General features: G+C 37.1%; 1 protein-coding gene and 1 non-coding gene across 5 annotated transcripts in view; one reads left to right on the top strand and one right to left on the bottom strand.

Annotated features, from left to right (window-relative positions):
* The window catches only part of SAMD8 (sterile alpha motif domain containing 8), a 51565-nt gene extending 28412 nt beyond the window's left edge, over nt 1-23153 (top strand). For 3 of the 4 annotated variants that reach the window (XM_043476474.1, XM_043476471.1, XM_043476473.1), the window contains 4 exons: nt 8504-8599; nt 12306-12423; nt 18278-18428; nt 18612-23153. In XM_043476474.1, the coding sequence (XP_043332409.1) occupies nt 8504-8599; nt 12306-12423; nt 18278-18428; nt 18612-18916 (670 nt within the window). In that variant the 3' untranslated portion in view covers nt 18917-23153. The remainder of the gene's footprint in view (nt 1-8503; nt 8600-12305; nt 12424-18277; nt 18429-18611) is intronic. The other variant, XM_043476472.1, reaches the window with a different exon arrangement.
* Nucleotides 3817-3922, bottom strand: LOC122446942. Its single transcript, XR_006271082.1, has one exon. It is a non-coding gene; the product is annotated as a small nucleolar RNA U13 (small nucleolar RNA).
* Nucleotides 23154-23566: the final 413 nt, after the last annotated feature.

Here is a 23566-nt window from a genome sequence, read left to right as displayed (position 1 = left end):
GAATGAAAGCTGTTTAAGAAACTGTGTTAGATCCCTGTATCTCCTTTCCTGTTTTATCGTACACAATTTTTCCAACAGAAGACCTTAAGGAAGTAAAGACGGCAGCATGTGGATAAGAGGACTCTGGGCAGAAGAAAGAGCAGGGTGCGGAAGCCCTGAATCGTTAGTAGGCTTAGCATGTTTAAGGAACACCAGTTGAGAGATGGGGAGAACAGTTGGAGATGAGATCTAAGAGCAGACAGGAATCCAGACTGTATATGTACCTGTTGACAATTGTAAGGACTTGAGCATTCATTCTAAGTGAAAAAGGAAGCCATTGAAAAACATTTAGGATAAGAGTATAGTGACCTAATGTCATTTTAAAAGGGCACTATAATGGTTGTTGTATTGAGAATAGCATGAGGATGGGGATGGGAAAGCAGAGGTTAGTTAAGTTATTGGAATTCATTAGACAAAGATGAGGTGGATTGGATTAGGATGGTAGTGGTACACACATACATATATGTGTTGTGTGTTTGCAACAAGATTTGCTTATAGATTTGCATGTAAGGTGTAGGAAAAAGAGAGAATTCAAGGGTTATTCCAAGATTTTTGACTTGAGCATCTGGAAGGATGAAGGATGAAGTTGCCCTTTATAGAGGTTGGAAGACTGTGGAAAGACTTCCAACTTCTTGGAGAGAAAGTGAGGGTTTGGTTTTAGACATTTCGTGTTTGAGGTATGTTTACACCAAATCAGATGTCAAGTAAGAGGTGGGAAGATGTGTTAGAGTTCAGAGAGTCTGGGCTGAAATTTGGGAGTTATGAGCATAAGTAAAGCTCTGGTAATTGGTTAATGTCTCCTAGGTGGTGAGTTTAGAAGGGAAAGGAAGAAGATTGAAGATTGATCCTAAGAATAAGTATAATATCTAGAGGTCAGAAAAGTAAGTCAAACCAGTAAAGAAGAAGACCGAGAAACTCAGGGCAGAGAGAGCAAGAGAGTATTCTAGAAACCAAGTTTGTTTGTTTGTTTTTTAAGTATTTTTAGAAGACAGGAATAATTTATAATTAGCTGTGTCAGATGGTACAGAGGGGTCAAGTAAGATGAGGTTAAATGACTGTTCACCTTGACAAGGGCAAAAGCCTGATTGTAGTGGATTCAAGAGAGACTGTGAGACTGGAATATACCCAAAGGTGTATCTCCACACATATGAAGCAGCATATGTACAAAGTTATTCATTGTGACATTATGTGTAAAAATTATAAATATTGGAAATACTATAAATGCTTATTCATAGAAAACTGGTTGAATACACTGTGGTATACTTACACAATAGAGTACTATCTAATCATAGAAAAGAATGAGGAAGATTTCTGTGAACTGATAATGAAATGGTTTGTAAGAGAAACTCAGTAGCAGTGAAGCCATCAGCATCCAGATCATGGTTTCTAAATCCCAGTCTCTACCAAAGGAATAGACCAGGACTCCTTAGAGAAATGGCTGATTTTAAGTTTGGAGCATGGTAAGCATAAAATGAGCCTGAAAGAGATCTTATGCCAGAAAGCAAGGAAGTGGAAACCAATGGAAACCTATCAAAGTAACATATGATCTAGTTTTAAGGGGCTCCCACTAATCAAATTAGGACAGTCAGAACATCAAGAAGCATAATGATGGTGAAGTGAAGTTGCTCAGTCGTGTCCAACTCTTTGCGACCCCATGGACTGTAGCCTACCAGGATCCTCAGTTCATGGGATTTTCCAGGCAAGAATACTGGAGTGGGTTGCCATTTCCTTCTCCAGGGGATCTTCCCGACCCAGGGATCAAACCTGGGTCTCCCGCATTGTAGGCAGATGCTTTACCGTCTGAGCTACCAGGGAAGCCCCATAATGATGGTAATGAATTATAATATACTGAGTAAGAATCTATGAACCCATAGTGATAAACAAAACCAAGAAGGAGTTCCTCAAGGGAATTATAAGGTAAGTTGAAGAGCCAAAACCAAGCACAGCACATGAACTTTAATTGGATCCTTGATCAAGAAAAAAAAAAAACATTCTGCTGTAAGGACATTTTAGGGATAATTAGGAAAATTTGAATATAGATTGCATATTAAATGATACAATATAACACTTAAGTGTTACAGTTTCCTGGGTATAATAGTGTATTGGGTTATAAAGAAGGTACCCTTGATCTTAGGACATACATGTTGAAGTGTTTAGAGGAGAAGTGTCATAATGTTTGCAACTTTTCAGGAAAGATTTAGTCTCGGAGAGAGAGAAAGTGTGTGTATGTGCCTGTGTAGGTATGTACAGAAAGAAAGAAAGCAAATGTGGGGAAATGTTATGGTAAGCAATCAATAAATTTAAATAAAAAATATAGTGTTTATTCTTTAAAGTTTTTTTTGTTGTTGTTATGACCAGAATTTTTCAGTTAAAAAAAGGGGAAGGGCAAAGAAATGATGTGAGAGAGAGGAGGAAAATGGGAGGAGAGAAATGGAAACAATCAAGTCTTACAGGCCCCTAAAAGTTTTTCTGTAAGGGCAGCAGAGAAATGGAGCTGTAGCTTGGAGAGGACTCACCAGGGTTTTATTTTGGATGGACTGTATCATGTAGCGTGGCTGTTGTATTGATGATGGGAATGATCCAATTTAAGGGAAAGGATATGAGAGGGTATAATTGATGGAGTAATGTCCTTAAGTAGATAAAAAGGGGTTGGATCTTGTAGGTGGGTGAGGCGGGTCTTAGTCACATGGTCTATTCATTCATAACAGGGGAGGATAGAAAATATGGAAACTGATATAAGATTGCCAGTTGTGTTGGTAGAGCATGAGGAGGTACTCTGCTGATTGTCTTTATCTTCTCTGAAAACAGATTTAGAAGAGAGAGCAGGTCAGAGGTTTGAAGAGAGAGGATGAGTGTGAAATGGCCGTCTGAATGAATAGACTTGTGTGATGGAGTAGCACTAAAGGCCTGCTTGAAGTTAATAGCTGTGTTGACTTTGTGTGTCTTTACCCCTCACCTGCACAGATACAGGTATAGAATAGGTAGATAACTGGATTTAAGCGGAGTCAAAACTTTGCTAGGTAGTACAATAAAGGAAGAAGAAGAAAGAGTGAGTATAATGACTGACTATAAACTTAGGTGGATAAGGAGGGACGGGAGGATATGAAGTAGGTGAAGGACAGAGGAAGTGTTATTAAGATCTGTGGGTTTTGGGTCTCAGAATTATTAAAGTTAGAGAACTAGGAGGAGTAAGATGGAAAAACAAGAAATGTTGGTTAGTGTAGGATTCTTGCTTCAGCTGTGAAGAATAATCTTGGTGATGACAAGATCCAATTTATAACAGTGCGCGTAGGTCACTGAAGTAGAGTAAGAGAAGTTGGAGAAGTAAAAAGAGGAGTGAGAAGAACAAATATCACAACAAAAGGAGCTTTGGAGAGAGTGGTATTGAACCAGAAACTAAAATCTCAAATCAGAGAATGGGTGCTGAGGTTCTGTAGATGACTGTAACAAGGCATAAAGAGAAAAAGAGGGGAAATGATCATGAGGATTTTATTTTAAAGTGTACATTCGCGTGGGTTTTAGTATATTTATAAAGTTGTGCGGCCATCACCACTACTTCCAGAACATTTTCAACACCCTAAATAAATTCGTATTATCAGTCACACCCCATTTCTCTCCTCCCTCTAGGCTCTGGCAAGCAGAATCTACTTTCTATGGATTTGTCTGTTCTGGACATTTCATATAATGGCCGTATACAACATGTGGCCTTATTTTGTGTCTGGCTTCTTTTATTTAGCATACGGTTTCTTTTTTTTTTCTTTTTCTTTTTTTTTTTCACGTCAGACAGGTAATGTGCCGATGTCGTAACAAGGTTTGTGAGGGAGGCACATGTCACGCAACAGCGTGAACACCCAATCATCATGCTCATGAACTACAAAAGGATCTAGCATACGGTTTCTAAGGTTCATGCATATGAGTAGTATGCATCCGTACATCATTCCTTTTTATTACAGACTATTATTTCATTGTATAGATATACTGCATTTAGCTTACCCATTCATTAATTGATGAATGTTTGAGTTGTGTTCACTTTTTGGCTACTATGGATACTTCTGCTATGAACAGTCATATACAAAGTTGTGTATAGACATATGTTTTCAGTTTGCAATGGGGATTTGAAACCAAATTTTGCCTAACATGCTACAGTGCCACCAGCTACAAAGCCTCATGCTCTTAAATATCTAAACTTCATTCACAGGAGAATGGTAGCAGGAGCTGTCAGCATTGCTTCTATATCCACTTGGATCTCTTTTCCATTTTCTTGCACATTTATACTCCCAGCATCCAGCAGTTGTGTGTCTTTGTTAGAGGACTGCTCTTGGGCTGCTGGGATACACTTTGCCTGCTTAAAAAGAGAATCACACATGCTTGGAACTTTACATCCCTTAGGCAGCAGCTCTTAACTGATGATGTGAGATGGGGTATGTGTATTTCATTTCTCTTTGCCCAAGTTAGGACAACTTTTAGGTTGGACCTGCACTGTCTCCCAGATTCCCCACAGAACTGAGCCAAAGTTACCTTGCCTGAGTTTCCCACAGAGGTCTGCTTGCTGGTTCACCCTTGCCTTGCCTCCTTGCCTTCCTGATCTCATTTCCCGGCTACTCTATGATTTTCCCTTGGGAACATTCCTAATCACTTTCACAGTGATCTTTGTTGTGTCAAGCTTACTTGACACAATTCCAAGAGCTTCAGCACATCATAAACAAAAAATTACGAAACAGAGATGGTTTTAGAGGCAGGCCCACTTACATGTGAGGAGAGATAGCTAATAACCATAACAACAAGGGAGGAAACAGAAGCACTGTAAAAAGCACACATAAATAATGGAAAAACCACATCAATCTGGGGCTTAACTGGCTTTCATTTCTCAGTAGTCCCTGAGGTCATTACCTTGTCCAGTGTAATAATCTATGTTCATAGTAATGACTCTGAATTATGAAAGAAAATTAAATTCTATCCAGAAAAAAAAAGGAATAACATGTACATTGCATTTTAGAAAGCATTGCATCAAAATAAATGTGAGATATTGAAAACACATTTGACAATTTCCTTACAACGCTTCATTAAAAAACGAACAGGAAAAAGTGGAGATGGGGGTTCCCAGTAATCCAATGAAGGCAGAAGCAGTGATAATAATGAAAATTTATAAAGTAGAAAGCTAAGTGCCTATTGTGAGATTGAGAACTAGCAGTGCCTAAGAGGTGAGTTTATTTGTACTGCGGTGCTGAAGAAAAACTTTCAAAACAAGAGACATCAAGCATCTCTCAAGACAGGGTATAGATAGGAGCTAAATATGGGAGAACTGATTAAAAATCTATTTAAGACCTGTTCTACTGCAACTGAAGATAGGTAGTTTGTTCTCGAACATAGTTGATGTGAGGGTCTCTGGACTCAGGGACACCATTCCCAGCTGAGAACAAAGGTGCATGTTTTCATTGTATTTTCAAGGTGATTAACTATAAATCTATGGATTGATCACAAGACTTCAAGCTCCCTTCCTAACTTCCCATCCCTAGTCATACCAGCCCTAATCCTCCAAGCAAGGAAACAAATTCCTCTTCTTAGAAAGCCTGCAGAAGAGAAAAGGACTGTAGATACTGGAGGGTGCACTGACTTCAGTATTAATAGGTTGTGGCACATAGGCTCAATAGTTGTGGGTCCCCCGCTCCAGAGCACAGGCTCAGTCGTTGTGGCTCCACAGCATGTGGGGTCGTCCCGGATCAGGGATTGAACCCCTGTCTCCTGCATTGACAGCAGATTCTCTACCATTGAGCCACCAGGGAAGCTCTTGATAGTTTCTTAAGAAGTTAAACACATTCTTAACATAGGACTCAGTGATGTCATTCCTAGGTATTTGCCCAAGAAAAATGAAAACATATGTCCATGCAAAGACCTGTTCATAATCACCCAAACCTGGAAACAGCCCAGAATACTCATAGCTTGTGAACGGATAAGGAAATTGTGGACAAAGAATTGTACACACAATTACATTAGATGAATCTGAAATATATTAAGTGAAAATAGCCCGATACAAAAGGTGTTTGGATAAACATTGTGTGATTGCCTTTATATGCCATTCTAGAAAAGGCAGACCTGTAGGCATCAGAAGTCAGATCAGTGATTGCCCCACAGCTGAAAGTAAAGAAAGAGATTGACTACAGTGAAGGGGCACAAGAGAAGTTTTTGGAGTGATGAAAATGTTCTGTATCTTTATTGTAGTGGTGATTGCATGACTGAATGTTTGTCAAAACTCATGGAACTCTATAGCTAAAAATGGTGAATTTTTGTAAATTAAACCTCAGTAAATTTGACATTAAAAACAAGTTCATCCTCTAGTCCCTCATCTGAGAAAATAATTCAAGGATACACTACATCAAAACTAAGAAGTAAATTGAGAACGAGGAGGACATGGGATTCAGGAAATAGTGGATCCAATATAGAAAAGAAGAATTCCCAAGATGAGGGTTAAGTTTTACTCTAAGAAACGCCATGCAAAAAGAGTAGAAAATGCAGGCTTTCTAAAGAAGGAGCTCTTGGATAGATTTCTCTATCTCAATTCTCAATTTCTTGATATTGATGGAATAATCTGGAGGTGAATTGGTGATAGGCACCCAAGAAACAGAACAAAAAGTTACTAGCTCCAGAGAATTGTAAGAAGTTGTATGAGAGATTGTCTTCCATTGTCTTAACTATGAACTACACTTAAAATTTTACATTAAGTAAAAGCCAAAAATTATTTGAAACAAAATTATGAAATAATATTGAGAGCATGGGAGAGAAAGAGAATGTGTGTGTGTATTTGTATGTACTTTTGTGTGTGTTACTAGAAGATACAGTGTCAAATAGAACACAAGAACGAAAGTGATTGCCTTTGGGGAGCAAGAATTACGTTTACGCTGAGGGTGAGGCAAAAAACTTACTTTACCATAAAAACTGTGTGCTTTGTTGCTCAGTTGTGTCGGACTCTTTGGGACTCCATGTTCTATAGCCCACAGGCTCCTCTGTCCATGGGGATTCTCCAGGCAAGAATACAGGAGTGGGTTGCCATGCCCTCCTCCAGGGGATCTTCCCTACCCAGGGATCAAGCCCAGGTCTTCAGATGGATTCTTTACTATCTGAGCCCCCAAGCAAGTCCATACATAAGTATACCTTTTTAAAATTGTTTTAAAAGTTTTAAATTTTTAGAAGTCATTTAAAGGAATCTTTTATCTGAAAATTTGTATTATGTGAAATAACCCTTTTCCCCATAATGCCAGATAAATAAGGCAACATCAGATTAAAAAATACACAAGAGGAATCTTTTTTTCTGAGGTAACGGGTAAAAGATGAGTCCCTGAATGAAGATGATCATCTCTTTTCAGTTACTCTGAATAAGGTTTGAGTGGACTGTTAAATCTTTCAGATTTCATGTTTTCTTTTTAAGAATACCTTTAGAATCGGGTGGAGAGGGAGATGGGAGGGGGGATCGGGATGGGGAATAAGTGTAAATCTATGGCTGATTCATATCAATGTATGACAAAACCCACTGAAATGTTGTGAAGTAATTAGCCTCCAACTAATAAAAAAATTAAAAATAAAATAAAATAAATGAAAAAAAAAAAAAAGAATACCTTTAGTTCCTTAGTTATAAAATTAATGTGCCATAGTATAGAAAATTTTAGTGTAAATTAACAGAATAAAAATAAAACTATCAATAATCTTACCATTCGGTGATGACCTATTTGGACTAATTGATTTCCGTCTTCTTCCTCCACCTCTTCCTCCACACTTCTCATTCCTCCTCCTTTATTTTTCTTCCTTGTTCTTTTTCTTCCTCTTCTTCTCCCCACCCCTTTCTTTCTTTTTAATTGAGAAAAGTGACACGTCTTTTACTGGTGGGTAATCACAGGCACTGTGGATTTAGTAAGGAAAGAGAGATCAATGGAAAAGACGGAAGAAACAGAAATATAAAACACAGGAGGGCAGAGAGAGACAAAAAAAAAAGAGTAAAACAAAACAGAAACTCTATTTACTTTGAAAACAAAATACACTAAACAAACAAACAAAAAAGAGTAGTTGAGTTCAAGTCCTGACAGTGTGGACTCTGAAATACACATCATTTAAGAAGTGAGCCTTTTCCCCCCTTCTCTTTTGGGAGCAGTCCTGTATGTGGGTCTGTCGTGCTATGGGGAAGGAGAAAAGAGTTGTTACTTCTCTGCAGAGAACCATAACTGGGAATCACAGACAACAGAGAGCTTCAAGTGAGGAATCACAGACAACAAAGAGGTTCAGATAGTTTCATAAAACTATTTTATGAAATAGTTTTTTTTCTCAGGTTCTCCAGATACCATCTTCTAAAAGAGGTAACAGTTAAAGAATATACTTTTAAGGTCATTATTAGAAGAGTATCTTATTGAAAAGGGTGGCACCATTTGCATACATGTACTTCTTGTCAGTCCAAAAATGTAACTTTCTTCCTTTCCAGCGTTCCTAGAATTCCATGGGCCTTTGCCATGACAGAAGTATGTGGCATGATTCTGTGCTATATTTGGCTCCTGGTTCTTCTTCTTCACAAGCACAGGTACCTCTCTTATTTCATTACAAGACTGAACAGGTTTTGACTATCTTACATAAAGGTCATCAAACCTGGTTTCTTCCTTTGCTGTTTCCTTCTTAATTTCCTTCTCTGGTTATTGTAATATTACAGTTATTGGTACAGAAAAATATTTTGAGTTTGATCAGCAAAAGAGTCAAATATATAGGTAGTACCTATATATTTAGTAATATTCCAAATATATTTTGCAGGGAAAGATGGTGATATATAGCCATGGGCTAACTACTAACAGTCTTAAGTCTAGCCTTACCTTTCTCTGTAAGCAAATTGGAAATATCACTATCTATAGAAGGATTGGGACCCCTCCAGGGAACAGTCTTCTGTCAGATGTTTGGGTGGAAGAAACTATTCTCTGCTTGAAGGAGGCCCATTAAACAAGAGGTCATTTTACACATCATGCACATCTAGCAAGTGTAGCTTAGTATAGATGATATAGGAAATTGCTGAATAGGAAAGGTGCTGCTTTTGTACTTCCAAGAAATATAAAGAAATATAAAGGGAAGAATTTTTTCATTAAAAAAGAAAGGAGAGAAGCAGAAGAGAAGGCTCCTTTCCTATATAATTAAAGAAGGGAAATTATTTAAAAAATTAGACATAGTGTAAAATCTAAAAAGCAATATAGATTAATTTATTTACAACAGAAAAATAGACTCACAGACATAGAAAATAAACTTATGGTTACCAAAGGGGAAGTATGTGTGTGAGAAAGGAGGGGTGGGAATAAATTAAGAGTATGAGATTAACAGATACACAGTACTGTAATATAAAATATATAAGCAACAAGGATTAAAGCATAGTAAAGGAAAAATTAAAGATCTGACAAAGTTTGTGGATCTGCTATCTGTTGTCTTTGGGGGAGAAGAACAACAAGAAGAATAGGGATGTTTGCTTGATATTTTTTATTCTTTCTCCTCACCAGGAGGTGCTTAAGGTAAACCACAGCGATGGGCTTTTGGTCCTAAGCAGCAGTTATTTCAGTGCTTTGAAGGTGAAAAGAAAGGTTGACGATTGCTATTCTTGTCACACTTTTAGGCCATATTGCACTTCATTCTCTTTTACTCTGCAGGAATATTTATAACTGGATTGCTTAAAACCAGAGGTGGTTTAAAAACACATGTATCACTGCTGCTTTCTGATTTAACTTTGCCTCACAAGACCCTGTAGATTTGAATTGATCCACTCTTTCAAAACAAGAGTTGAGTTTATATGGGAAACCTTGGTAGGTTTGGCAAGGTTCAGCAACTAAATGCAAGCTTTGATGTTTATTTAAGTCAAACAAAATGTTTCTCAAAGGGTGGTCTTTGTGCCACGTTCATTAGAATCACCTGGGCTCTCATTAAAATCCAGGTTCCTTGTTGTCAAAATGATAAAACTTGGAAGAAAGAATGCAGAAACCTTTGCTCTGGACTTTGCACCATATGATAAAATTCTCCACAAATACTGTGTTAAGAAATTTTTATTGCATCACTGAGCTTGCAGGAAGACAGGAAAATCCCAAAGAGCCCCAAACACACATACACGTGAAGAAGAAAACAACAAAAAAAATAACCTATGATGTAAAATCAGAGGAATGAATACGCATCTCTGGAAAAGGCAGGGTTACACTAGTTGTGATGCCAAAGCTGAGATAAGGAGACTCAGCCTTAGGTGTGTAGCAAAGTTGAGTGGCTGATAGGAAAACTCCCAGATGAAGCTGTGGATCTTGGAATGGGCTAGAGTGTTCTCAAGTCAGTAGTGCTACCTGAGTCTCAACAAGTTTAATTCTTCTCTGGATGATAGTGTATTCAATTTAGGCTCCTGTGGTTTCCCAAAACGTTGGAGAGCAGGGCCTATTAAGAAAAGTAAGGAATGGTGGACTCCTCCTGCTTTGAGCTGAGACCCTTTCCATTCAGTGTTAGTTCTCTTTCTTATCTTCTTTTCTTCTTTTTTATAGTACCACAGCTTCAGCAGTGAACCAGAAATGAAGCAGATCCTGCAGACTGAAACCTAGTTTGAAATAATTTCAGTTTCTAAAATTGCATTAAAGTGACCCCAGATTGTTAAATCCCTTAACTACTTGCCAAAAGAGATATCAAATCTCTCTTTGGGAAGACCGTGTAGACCTATCAATAAATTTAATTCTAAAATTTTTTATATACAATATCTGGCACTCAAGTAAATAACTAATTAAAAAAAGCACACAAGTATGTAAGAGAATATGACCAAAATTTAAGAGAAACAGTAAATAATGGAATAGACCCACAGCAGATCCAGAAAACAGAGGTACCAGATACAGATTTTAAAGTAATTCTGCTGACTAGTATAAGTAGCTCACTCGTGTCCAACTCTTTGTGACCCCATGGACTGTAGCCTGCCAACTTCCTCTGTCCATGGAATTTCCCAGGCAAGAATACTGGAGTAGGTTGCCATTCACTTCTCCAGGGGATCTTCCCAACCCAGGGATCAAACAGTCTCCTGCATTGTAGGCAGATTCTGTACCATCTGGGTCACCAGGGAAGCCACCAGGAAAGCCCCTGCTGACTGTTCAAGATAATTTTAACAGAATAAAATGGAAACTCTAGAAGCAAGCACACTTTTTAAAATCCATGAAATTGAGAATTCAGTAATGAGTATGACATCAGGTTGAATGCAGCAGAAGAGAGGATTAATGAATCAGGAGATAATTTGAAGAAAATATATTTTTAAAGATAGAAAATAGATTAAATTTGGGGGAATACTGAGGGGATAGCCTGAAAAAGGTTTAACTTATGGATAATTAGAGTTCCTTGAGGAGAGGAGAAAGGCAATAAAGCAGAAGTATATTTGAAGTGAAAAAAATAAATGCAGATTCCTGGGCTCCATCCCAGGTGTACACACTGCAGTTTGAAACTTATCTAACCTTGTGTTCAGTACTTTTTTTGAGGGTGGGTGGGAAGAACATTTTAAAAATGTATAAGCAAAGTCTCTGTACTTAAGAATCTTCTGATCTGTTTTCACTTAAGATATTAAAAAAAAATTAACAGTACGAATGATTTCATGCAATTTAAAGTTTTTGTTAGAGATGTACTTAATGTAAAACAGTATTAAAAAAACAGTATTTTATAGCTTAAATTTAAGTGAAATTAGAGAATGTTTGTTATATAATTAGTTATTAACCAATTTACAGTGTCATTAATGAGCAAAAACATTCCCTAGAATCACATATTTAACTTTAGTTCTCATTAAGTAAATGTTATGACAATATATGAGTAATAAAACTAACACTAAGCTAAGTGTCAGGCGACGGACTGTCTTCCTTCTTTCTTGTGTAACTTTTGCTTTCTCTTAGTCATGTTTTCTGACAGTAAAATGATGCTCTTAGGTCTGCACTATCCAACTTGGCAGGTGCTAGCCACATATGGCTGTTCAAATTTAATTTAGTGAAAATGAAATAAAATTAAGTTCCTCGCTTGTACATTCCGGATGCTCCAGAGCCACATATAGATGGTTTATTGGACAGTGCAGATGTAGTCCATTTCCATCATTATGGAAGATCCTGTTGGACACTTGGGTTACATGGTCTCTAAGATTTCTGTCTTGGAAGAATTTAATGGTTTTCCTGCTTGTTCTCCCTTGAAGTAAACGTTAGTTGCCTGGGGATATGTTGGTTTTCTCTCTTCTGATCTTTCTTCCTTTTTGGCCACTCTGTTCACAGGTCCATACTTCTGCGAAGGCTCTGTAGTCTGATGGGCACTGTCTTCTTGCTTCGCTGCTTCACCATGTTTGTGACCTCCCTGTCCGTGCCCGGACAGCACCTTCAGTGCACTGGAAAGGTAGCCGGCTGTCTTCTTAGCCGCTCTTCCCTCTTACTCTCGGTGTGTGGGTGGCTTAGATGTGTGTATGAACCAAGGCTTAGATTTTGCTTTTAACATTATTAATAAAATGTGCTTTTTAGCAGTTTTTATATCGGTAATAAACATGTAGAAATCATGTGGTAAAAGTCTTAAGCCAGAATCTGCCTCCCTGTTACTTCTATCCATTGATCCTAACTAGTTCAGTGCTGTAGAGCTACGGAAAAAAGGTAGCTTTCAATTATCATTTTTCCTTTCCCACCATCCTCAGCATCTTTAGTTACTCATACTACATGACTCTGGACCTTTCACTGTCTTCATCACTCCTCTTTAAAAAGTGTTGCGGGGACTTCCCTTGGTGGTGCGGTGTTTAAGACTCTGTGCTTCCACTGCAGGGGGCGCACGGATTTGATCCCTGGTCAGGGAACTAGATCCTACATGCCACAGCTAAGACCTGGCACAGCCAAATAAAATAAATAAAGTATTAAAAAAAAGAAGCATTGCAGTTCAACCATATTCCATTTAAAATGTAGTACCCACTACTCTAAACTTCACTCTTTTGGAGATGTATTTAAATAATGGCTGATTTTTTTGTTTTTGTTTTATACTTTATAGGTTGTTTTGGTATACTTTGGACATACCTTCTCTTCTGGCTATATTGAGAGAGGATAGCTTATACAGATGGGAACAAAAAAAAATAATTATTTAAAAAATTTTTTTTAAATCCTGAAGATCATTTGTGCTGTGTATACAAAATTGGCTGTTGAGACTCATTAAATTTGGACAAAAGGATTTGTTAGCCTTCTTTTCTAAGCCTCCATGCTTTAGTTATGTGTTGCCAAATATTTGAATAATATACTAACACGTTTCTTGTTATTTTAATGTTATTTGTAAAGTGTAAAACAAATTGTCAGTTCTTCTACTGCAATATAAATAGTTGAAATGCCGAGGAGGGAAGATTAAGCAGCTAAAGGAGATCAAGAACTAAAAATACAGCCCTGAGCTGAAGGGCATATAAACTTTCTCGAGGTATAAGGAGACTGACCAGTAAGAAAGGAGGAAGGGGTAATGACATTTAGGATTTAGTGTAAAGGAAATCTTTTATTTTTTTTAAGGTAAAAGATGCTTTTGTTTCTTCTTTTTTTTTTTTTTCCAAAAAGGGAAATTACTTCTAGTTACCAAGTTACATAAACTTATTGTAAAATTTCAAATTTTATAAAAATATGTAAATTAAAAGTTCCCTCTTCTTTCACCTCACCCCATAAATAATACTGTTAAAAGTTGTTTATATAGCCACATAGACTATTTTTAACCATGCTTACACATTCACACAAGTTTGTATAGATAGATGCCTTTTTTTTTTAGATAGATGCTTTTTAAACAAAAGATAGGATTATATTGCAGACATTGTACTTCAGCTTATGTTTTACTTAACAATGTGTTGTTTACTTTTTTCTGAAAAACTGCATATATTATACCTCATCTTTTTAATAGCTGCAGCGTATTCCATTGCATGATTTAACCGCTGTCCAAGTGGCGTGCATTTAGGTTATTTTCAAATCTTACTCTTTATAAATAATGCTATCATAAACATGCTTTTTCACTTACTTAATGGTCTTAAGATAAATTCCTGGAAGTGGAGTTATGAAATTAAAGGACACAACAATTGTGATACATACTGCTGACATTTTCACTAGGAAAGACTAGTTTTTCACTACTGTCACCACACTGCATGTCGGTTTTCCCATCACTGTGCCAGTACTACGTTTTATCAATTTTTGGAGTCAGCTATCATTCTGATTAATGAAAAATGATATCTGAGACTTTTATGGTCTTATATTTTAAACTTAAATCTGTAATTTCTTGACTGAAATAAAAATGCACAGTGTGAGCGCTTTGAGTTTGAGACCAGTCTTTTAGGAACTATGCTAAAGAAGTAAAGGAAGCCGTTAGCATATATGTGATCTTGGAGAAGGTGATCGAGCCACACATCTTGGTAGAAGGTTCCTGCTAGGCATGAGGAACAGATGTCTCAGTCAGTGATGTTAGTGCTTTTCTAAGTATGGGTGCAAGAAATTGGGTTCATAAAATTTTCTCCTGGGAGGGGGGGCGGGGGCGGGGATCTGTCCTGAAGGCCTATTCTGTCTGTTTTCGCAGAGCACAGAGTACCTCATTCCTGGTCTCTGTCCCGATGCCCTTTCAGGGTATGTTGAAGGTCGGGGACTTCAGTGGCTAATGACTTAATTCTTGTACAACTGGATGGCAAGTGACATTCTTTAGTTAGAAAATCTGCTGAAGTTCTGTGCACAGTGTGAAGGAGAGATTTAAAAGAGAAAATAAGTGAGCTTGTTACAGTGAAAGGAGAATTCCCTGTAGCTGAGGAATTTAATTGCGGGTCAGCCACTAAAGAAAAGGATATATATGCATAGGGCTGCAACATGTATTACAAAAATAAATTAGATACCATCCCTCTACAATATGGACAGCCCTTTCTCTGTCTCTAATGACAGTTTTTCATTATCAGTTAGCTTAATGTGGGTATACCTATTCAGATCTGCCCTAAATACTATTAATTGCTTTGAATTATAATATAACCTATTTATTGACCTGTATTTGCAGCAGTCATTAAAATTAGAAAGTTAAGATAATATTATCTATCAGTCAGATCCCTTACAGTGAACTCCATAGGGCTTTTACATTGTAATAAAGTAATTGCTTGAAATCTCATTCCCAAAAGTAGTGGGTTTGGAGACAGAACCAAGAACATGCCTGGTTTTCTTTTTTTAATTTAGTGATGGAAAGGAAAGAAACAGTTAAAGCAAATTTCTCATCAAAATGTCTAAATTCATTCTATTGTGTTTCAGTTTTTTTCTGGAAAGATATTTGGGGCATTTTACGATTGGAAAGGATAGGGAGACAAGTAACTGGGCAATGATTGCTTTTCTTTTTTGTACTATAATATTTTTCTTTAATTTTTTGGAGTATAGTTGATTTACAATGTTGTGTAATGATTTCTTTTCTTTTTTTTTTTTTTTTTGAATGGCATCACTTGTTTCCTGTCTTTGGCTGAGATATTTTCCTAGCAATCTGTTCTTCACTGCTTGATTTTTTTTGCTGTCACTTGTGTAACATCTCCAACCCTGTTCGCATTAGAGGTCATGGAAATAAGCAAACCATGTATATTTTAGTATCTCCTTTCCTTTTCTCTGATAATAAATTTCTCTCCCTCTCCTGCCATCAACTGAGACAGAAGGGGGAAACTGGGTAGTGTATAATCAGGTGAGATTTCTAATGAAATGGCGATTCTAATGAGATTGTTCCTCTGGTTCATTGGCCATAGGCTCTTTAAGATATAGGGCTCTAGAACTGGACTCCCTCTGTTCACATCTTTATTACTTATTAGCTGTGTGACCTCTCTGAAGCCAGATTGCTAATCTGCACAGTTAAATCAGTTCATACAATTTTTGTGGAAATTAAATGCAATAACAAAAAAGCATATAGTAGTATGCTGCACATAGGAAATGCAGATAAAATTACAGCAATTTTTTATATTGTTATTATGTGTTAAATGCCTTTTTAAAAAAGTGACCATTGCTCAGACTCTTCCTCAAAATGGATTGCTTTTTTAAGTTTTATGTGTGGGGGTTGGGATTAGATTTTGCTACTAATATCAGGAACTTTACGGTGGCTGTAGTTTAATAAACAAGCAATGATTTATTCTCTCTCATGAGAGAAGTCTGAAAGTAGGTACTTCAGGTCAGGTGTGTGGTAACTTTATGGAGTTATCAAAAATCCACGATTCCTCTGCCTTTCTGCCCTCCTGTCCTAAGACCTGGCTTGCATCCTCAAGGCCACTTTGTAGCCGTGGTGACTGCCAGAGCTTTAACTGTCATGTCTGAGTTGTAGGCTGGAAGAAGGAAAGGTAGAGAAGACTTCTTCCAAGCTGTTGCCTCTTTCATTGATAAGTAGCCTTCCCAGAAATCTTCTATACTTCCCTTTCTATCTTACTGTACAGACTTAGTCACTGAGACAGAAGGGGGAAACTGGGTAGTGTATAATCAGGTGTCACACCTAGCTGCAAGGAAGGATGAGAAATGCAGTGTTATAGTTGAATTCATCACCTCTTCTAATTGATTTTAGAACTGTTACTACTGAAGAAGGGAGAGTGGATATTGAATGGTAGCCATTATCTCTGTCATAGCTTGTTATTGTCAAGAACAGGCAAGCAAATACTACTGTGTTATAGGGTATAAAACTTGGCAATGCTTTTGTGCTGTAGTAAGCTTTTAATTTCCATTGGATCATAGAAAAAGCAACAGAATTCCAAACAAACATCTACTTCTGCTTTATTGACTACTCCAAAGCCTTTGACTGTGTGGATCATAACAAACTGGAAAATTCTTAAAGAGATGGGAATACCAGACCACCTTACCTGCCTCCTGAGAAACCTGTATGCAGATCAAGAAGCAACAATTAAAACCGGACATGGAACACAGACTGGTTCCAAATCAGGCAAGGAGTACATCAAGGCTGTATATTGTCACCCTGCTTATTTAACTTCTATGCAGAGTACATCATGTGAAATTCCAGACTGGATGAAGCACAGGTGGAATCAAGATTGCCGGGAGAAATATCAATAACCTCAGATATGCAGATGACACCACCCTAATGGCAGAAAGTGAAGAGGAACTAAAGAGCCTCTTGATGAAGGTGAAAAAGGAGAGTTGAAAAAGCTGGCTTAAAACTCAGCATTCAAAAAACTAAGATTATGGCATCCCATCCCATCACTTCATGGCAAATAGATGGGGAGACAGTGAAACAGTGGCAGACTTTATTTTCTTGGCCTCTAAAATCACTGCAGATTGTGACTGCAGCCAAGAAATTAAAAGACACTTGCTTCTTGAAAGAAAAGCTATGACCAACCTAGACAGCATGTTAAAAAGCAGATACATTACCTTGCCAACCAAAGTCAAAGCTATGGTTTTTCCAGTAGTCATGTATGGATGTGAGAGTTGGACCATAAAGAAAGCTGAGCTCCGAAGAATTGATGCTTTTGAACTGTGATGCTGGAGAACACTTGAGAGACCCTTGGACTGCAAGGAGATCAAACCAGTGAATCCTCAAGGAAATCAATCCTGAATATTCATTGGAAGGACTCATCAAAGCTGAAGTTCCAGTACTTTGGCCACCTGAGGCAAAGAGCTGACTCATTGGAAAAGACCCTGATTCTGGAAAAGATTGAAGGCAAAAGGAGAAGGGGGAAGCAGAAGATGAGATGGTTGGATAGCATCATTAACTCAATGGACATGAACTTGAGCAAACTCTGGGAGATAGTGTAGGACGGGGAAGCCTGGTGTGCTGTGGTTCATGGGGTCACAGAGAGTCAGACACAACTGAGCGACTAAACAACGGCAGCCTTTTCATTGTAAAGGAAGTCCTAGTAGAGAAGTTTGAATTGCATTGATTTCACTATATGTGTGCTCAGTTGCTCGGTCATATCTGACTCTATGACCCCACGGACTATAGCCTTCCAGGCTCTTCTGTCCATGGGATTCTACTGGCAAGAATACTGGAGGAATGGGTTGCATTTCCTGCATTGACAGGCAGGTTCTTCACCACTACACCACCTGGGAGGCTATTGATTTCATTAAATTACCAGAATATTTCTGAGTACGGCCAAGCTTTGACCACCCATTATTGGTGTCTGCAGTTAATTACAGTGGGAGTCTGGTTGATTTTGCTTAGATCTGTCATTCAGTCTTTGAATTTCAGTGGGAGTGGTAAGAGCCTCTACTGCCATAAGCATTTGAAGCACTAATTCTTAGCTTTCTTATAGGTATATGGCAGTGTATGGGAGAAGTTACACCGGGCCTTTGCCATTTGGAGTGGCTTTGGGATGACCCTGACTGGCGTCCACACTTGTGGAGACTACATGTTCAGTGGCCACACGGTCGTCCTGACCATGCTGAATTTCTTTGTCACTGAGTGTAAGTACCTCTTCAGTGCTTCTCGGCACAGCGAGTGACTAGCTGCACAGGAGGCTGGGGAAGGGCGTCAGATTCTGTGAAGAGTGGGAAAAACAGGCAGGTCTAGGAAACGTGTCACTGAGAAACATTGGGAGAACTGTTGGAAGAAATGATTTTAAAATGATCTTTCTGTCCTTTTCTCAGATACACCAAGAAGCTGGAATTTCTTGCACACTTTATCCTGGGTTCTCAACCTCTTTGGAATCTTCTTCATTTTGGCTGCCCATGAACATTATTCCATTGATGTGTTTATTGCCTTTTATATCACAACGAGACTCTTTTTGTACTACCATACTCTAGCCAATACCAGAGCATATCAGCAGAGTAGGAGAGCAAGAATTTGGTTTCCCATGTTTTCTTTTTTTGAGTGCAATGTTAATGGTACAGTCCCAAATGAATATTGTTGGCCATTTTCAAAACCAGCAATAATGAAAAGACTAATTGGATGAAGACTATCTTTGTAATGGGCTCATGACTAAAGATGCAGTCATTGTTGAAAGTAACTTTGTTTTCTCCCTCCAGGTTGTTCCTGAATGTCTTGCTTTTTTCCCTATATGTTGACAAAGTTCTCTGTCCTGAGCAAGGCTGTGACCATAGAAAGCAAACAAGAACAATCAAGAGTCCTTACCTGTCTGTCGAACAGAAGTTTAAGTAGATGTTTTCTGCCCCTTCTCTTTAGGCAGACTTAATATTATGATTGAAGTCAGGCTCTTAGCTTTACCTTTTGAGTATTTGCCTGTTGAACTTAAGCTAATCAACTTAAGCAGTTTGCTGGTTGAAAGATGTAAAAAGAAAAAAAAAATTCCAGTAGGACTCTAGGCAAGAAATACTGAGAATACTAATAATTTTTTAGGCTCCTTATTTTCTTCAAAGGAAAAACCCGTACCCAATGAGCAGTACTTGTTCTTTGAACTAATCTCCGTGTCTTTCTAAAAAAATGCAACTCTGGAAAGTGATCCATTTTACTGACAAATTAATTTTTGCCTTCTGAACTGACCGTAAGAAAAGTATACTGACTATACCAGGATCCTTGAAATGAGAATGAAAGAGGCCATATATAAGATGACAAAGTAAAGTATAACGCTGGCATTTTTTCACCAAAATTAACAAAAGATTCGGTTCTATTTTGTTCTAAGGGTTTAGTATGATCATCAGTAAGTATTCATGAGGGAAAAAATGTCTGAATCCATAAAAATAAAATTGGCTTAATTTTAGTGACGTAAGTACCTGGAATAACTTTGTGCTGTGACTGTTAGCCAGATAAATGACAGCCCAATTTTATGCTTTTTAATGATGTTATTTAATGAGCAAAATGAGAGTTTTTATCAGATGTTAGATAAAGTTCTTATGTCCTTAAATGGGGATGTTTGCATGCAAATTTTTCTCTTTCTGAAATTTATAACAGGTTGCAGGCATAATATAACTATTTGGTTTTTGAAATTTCTCATCTTGACCATCAGAACTAAGCAGCCTCAGACATATTTGGATATGAAAAGGTTTTGTTGTTTTTTATTTTTAAATACAATTGTGTACATACATTCTTTCTATTTAGCTTTAATTTGGCAGTCAGGAGTAATATAACTTAGTTGCTGTTTACAACACTAGAAATTTAGTACCTTAAGTAATTTGACCTCTGTGATAAGCTTTGTCACTTTAACTTTTAATGATTTTGTACAGTAGTTCTGATAGTAGGATGGTTCTAGAATTAGAAGTTGAACCCCAACTCATGAGCTTAGCCACTTGGAATATTAATTGTGTAGTTTTGCATTCAATTTTAAAACAAGGAGTTAGAAAAGGTGCTGGCATATTAACATGCTGTTGATACAGTGAAATATTTTATTTTTGCACTTTGAGTCATATTCCCACCCCCTATAAGTTACAGAGGAGCCTGAGTGGATTGGGCAGGAAACAAATATAATGCAAGCAAGTTTCAGCTAGTGCTGAGTGATACCAGTTTGTGTCTTCTCTGAATATTGTTTTTTTATTTTTCACTTGAGAAAATGTCATGAGATAATTTAGTTTTATTATGCTTTTAAATCTCATACTTTAGAATCTGATAGTACCTTGAACTGTTGATCCTGTTACATTCTGGGGATGAAAATGCCAACATTTCATCCAAGGAAAGTGCATAATCATGAAGGTTGAAGGATGTTTCCTGTGCAGTTAGAGTAGTTTGACCCTTGAATTCAAAAGATACCTAACATCCACTTTTTCCAAATAACAAAAGAAGCCTGAATTTATCTAGGAATGGACTGATGTTGGCTTTTGGGAAAATGTTTGGAAAAAATCTGTGGCACCATTAATTCAAGAATGTTGAATAACTACTTAATGGTAAATTTCCCTAACAGCAGTTTTCTTTCCTCCATATGGATTTTATTCTAGAACAAAACAGGGAAAAAAAAAAAATTACAACCAACTTTGCAGAGCTATTGATACTGAGAGTGCCTAACAGCAGACTGCAATGAGGATTATAAAATAACTTCCCAACCTCCCTTTTACCATATCCGTTTTGAGGGAAAGGTAAGCTAGATTTATAATTTATTGTTATAACTATTACAAGGCAGTGTTTACATACATTAATCATCTCCAGGTCTCTTCCTTGGAAAGCTTTGAGACAACATTCTTTTCCGTTTCTTTTTTTAATACAAAACATATTTTTGTTACTTACTGTTTTGTCCAGAAATTTCCAGATTTTGTCTTTGTATCTTTTTTCTTGTAACAATTTTGTTAAAACCATAGTGAAAATAGAATTTACATTTTGACTGTGACTGTGGCTAGGTAGAGAAGCTGCATGCCTTAGATCTACAGAATTTTTACCTTGTATGCAGTTTCAAACATGTGAGAGGTTTACCTCATTAAACACTGAGATTTCAGTATAGAGGGAACCAAGGCAATTTTTTGTTCAGGGATGCAAACTGGAGGTTATACTGAAAGTCTTCCATGCAATTTCTGTCTTCTTAGGGGCAGCATTACCTTTTTTTCTTTTTCTTAAATTACTTGCAGGACAGTGTTACTGAAGATTAATTGAAGTTTGTAGAGAATATCAGGTTTAGAAGAAGGCACGTTTGCTATTATCACCACATAATTTGGGAGAAACTCTTTTTGGCTATGCTGCAGAATTTTCAACATGCCTATCTTCTCTATAGTCCTCTGTAGCCAGAATTGCTTGGGTTAAAATACACCTTCCATATGCTAGGTCTGTTTATTAGTATCGCTGTAAATCAGAACATAGTGAACTCAGCCACAGAGCCAATCAGTTAAGGGAGTGTGGACTGTTCACAGGAAGAACTCCACGCTAGAGACCTGCTGAAAATGTAGCTCTGGCACTGCAGGTGGCACTCTTCCCTACCCTGTGCCTGCTTAAAATTCCTACTGAAAATAATAAGGACAGAGGTGCCAAATCCTTTTATAGCTAATATGAGGCCCTGTGTTTTGAGGACACCTGTTTGGAAAGTGTTATGTATATATTCAAAGTGATATTCATAACACTAACCTGCTTTGTCTGTATTCAGTAGAAAAGCAATTTCATTGTCAGTTTCATAGTAAACTTTTTTTAAAGGATTCTTGTTCCATAATGTTCTAGAACATTAACCATATTCTTGTTTTAAATTATCTCTTACTAAAAGTAATCATAGTAACAATCATTTGCCAGTTCTTTGCAGGCATTTGAGAGAGGATAACTCTTTTTTAGAATAGTCCCATGGCTTTCTTAACCAGTATTGGTTTCATTTAGAGAGTTTCAGAGCCAACAAAGCATGTCAACTTTAATACCACGTTTACTTGGCTGTTACAGTTTGCATTTGTGAAATGTTTAATCTGAATTACCCCGTACTGCTGTAGAGGAAATTGTTAGTAACATCAAAAGTCAGACTGTTGCTACAAGTGACCAATGAGAAAGGAAAGAGGTTGAGGGTTGTTTTCCTTCTCTTTTAGTAGCTTTGAATGACTGAAATTACTATGGAAATAGGTTTTGGTGCCCCTCTGGCCTATTCCTCACCCCCAGCAAAGACCACCAATTTCAAGTAACTAAAATATGGCCTATTATTTTGCATTAAGTTGAATTAAAACATTTGTGCAATCTATAAGCCATAACTCAGCTTCCCCCAAAGTTAATTTTTTTAGACTATGTTCTACCTTATATTAGCCAAGGACTTTTTCTCTGTGTACTCCATGTTTATGCATAAAGAAGTTTTGTATCTAATATGGAAGGAGAGGGAATACTATGTTAATTTTGATGTTATTTCAGATCTGTTTCAATCTGAACTACTGGGTTGTCTGAACTCATGAGGCATTGTTACCAGTTAGTAATACCATCTTTAAAATGCTCAATTTTAATAATTTTTTATTCAGAGAATCTGTGACTTGTTAGGACAATTGAAGTATTTCTGATATGAAACAAAACAAGTGGAGACTGATACTTAATGGGGGAAGCAAAATTAGCTTGGGCTAAAATGGGCATGTTCTGTTCTATGAATTCTACCTAAATGTCACCCAGTGTGCAGAGAAACTAGTATTACTTGAAGATGTGAAAGTTCCTGTGGTAGCCATACTTTGAAGCACAGTATTGTATATAAGTAAATATCTCAATTCTAAATTAAATCCAGATTTAACTAATATATATTATTTTATATCTTTGTTGTATTAAAATGTTTAAAAACACTAAAAATAAAACATTTGAAAATTGGATTATAGTCTCTTCTTTAAATGTCTTTGCATTATTAATGCAGCTGCTTTATTTTTTATAAAGTGAATTTTTTATTTTTGCAAATGATTGGGTCCTGCAACTTTAAATACTAATGTATTGTCTAGTCCCTGGCATGTGCTACTTCTTAGTTGTCTATTAGATAAGCCATTTGCCCTTTCTCCTTTCTTTTCCATAAACTAGGGAAAGAAAAGTAATATTCCTGATGGTTTAAGAATAATTGTAGATTAAGTTGAGAAGGAGGAATGGGAAGCAAACAGCCACTTACTTATTCCTGAGCACATTAAAGTTTGTGTCTGTTGGTTTTGGGTTTATTTTAATTGTAGATTTTATAGGAAGGTACCATCATCCTGTTGGATCAGCTTTGGAGGTAATGATAAATAGGAAAAGAAGAGAA

Source organism: Cervus canadensis, chromosome 8, assembly GCF_019320065.1.
Source record: "Cervus canadensis isolate Bull #8, Minnesota chromosome 8, ASM1932006v1, whole genome shotgun sequence".
Classification (NCBI taxonomy): domain Eukaryota; kingdom Metazoa; phylum Chordata; class Mammalia; order Artiodactyla; family Cervidae; genus Cervus; species Cervus canadensis.
The sequence above is the reverse complement of the archived record's forward strand: the minus strand, read 5'-3'. Positions and strand labels throughout refer to the sequence as shown.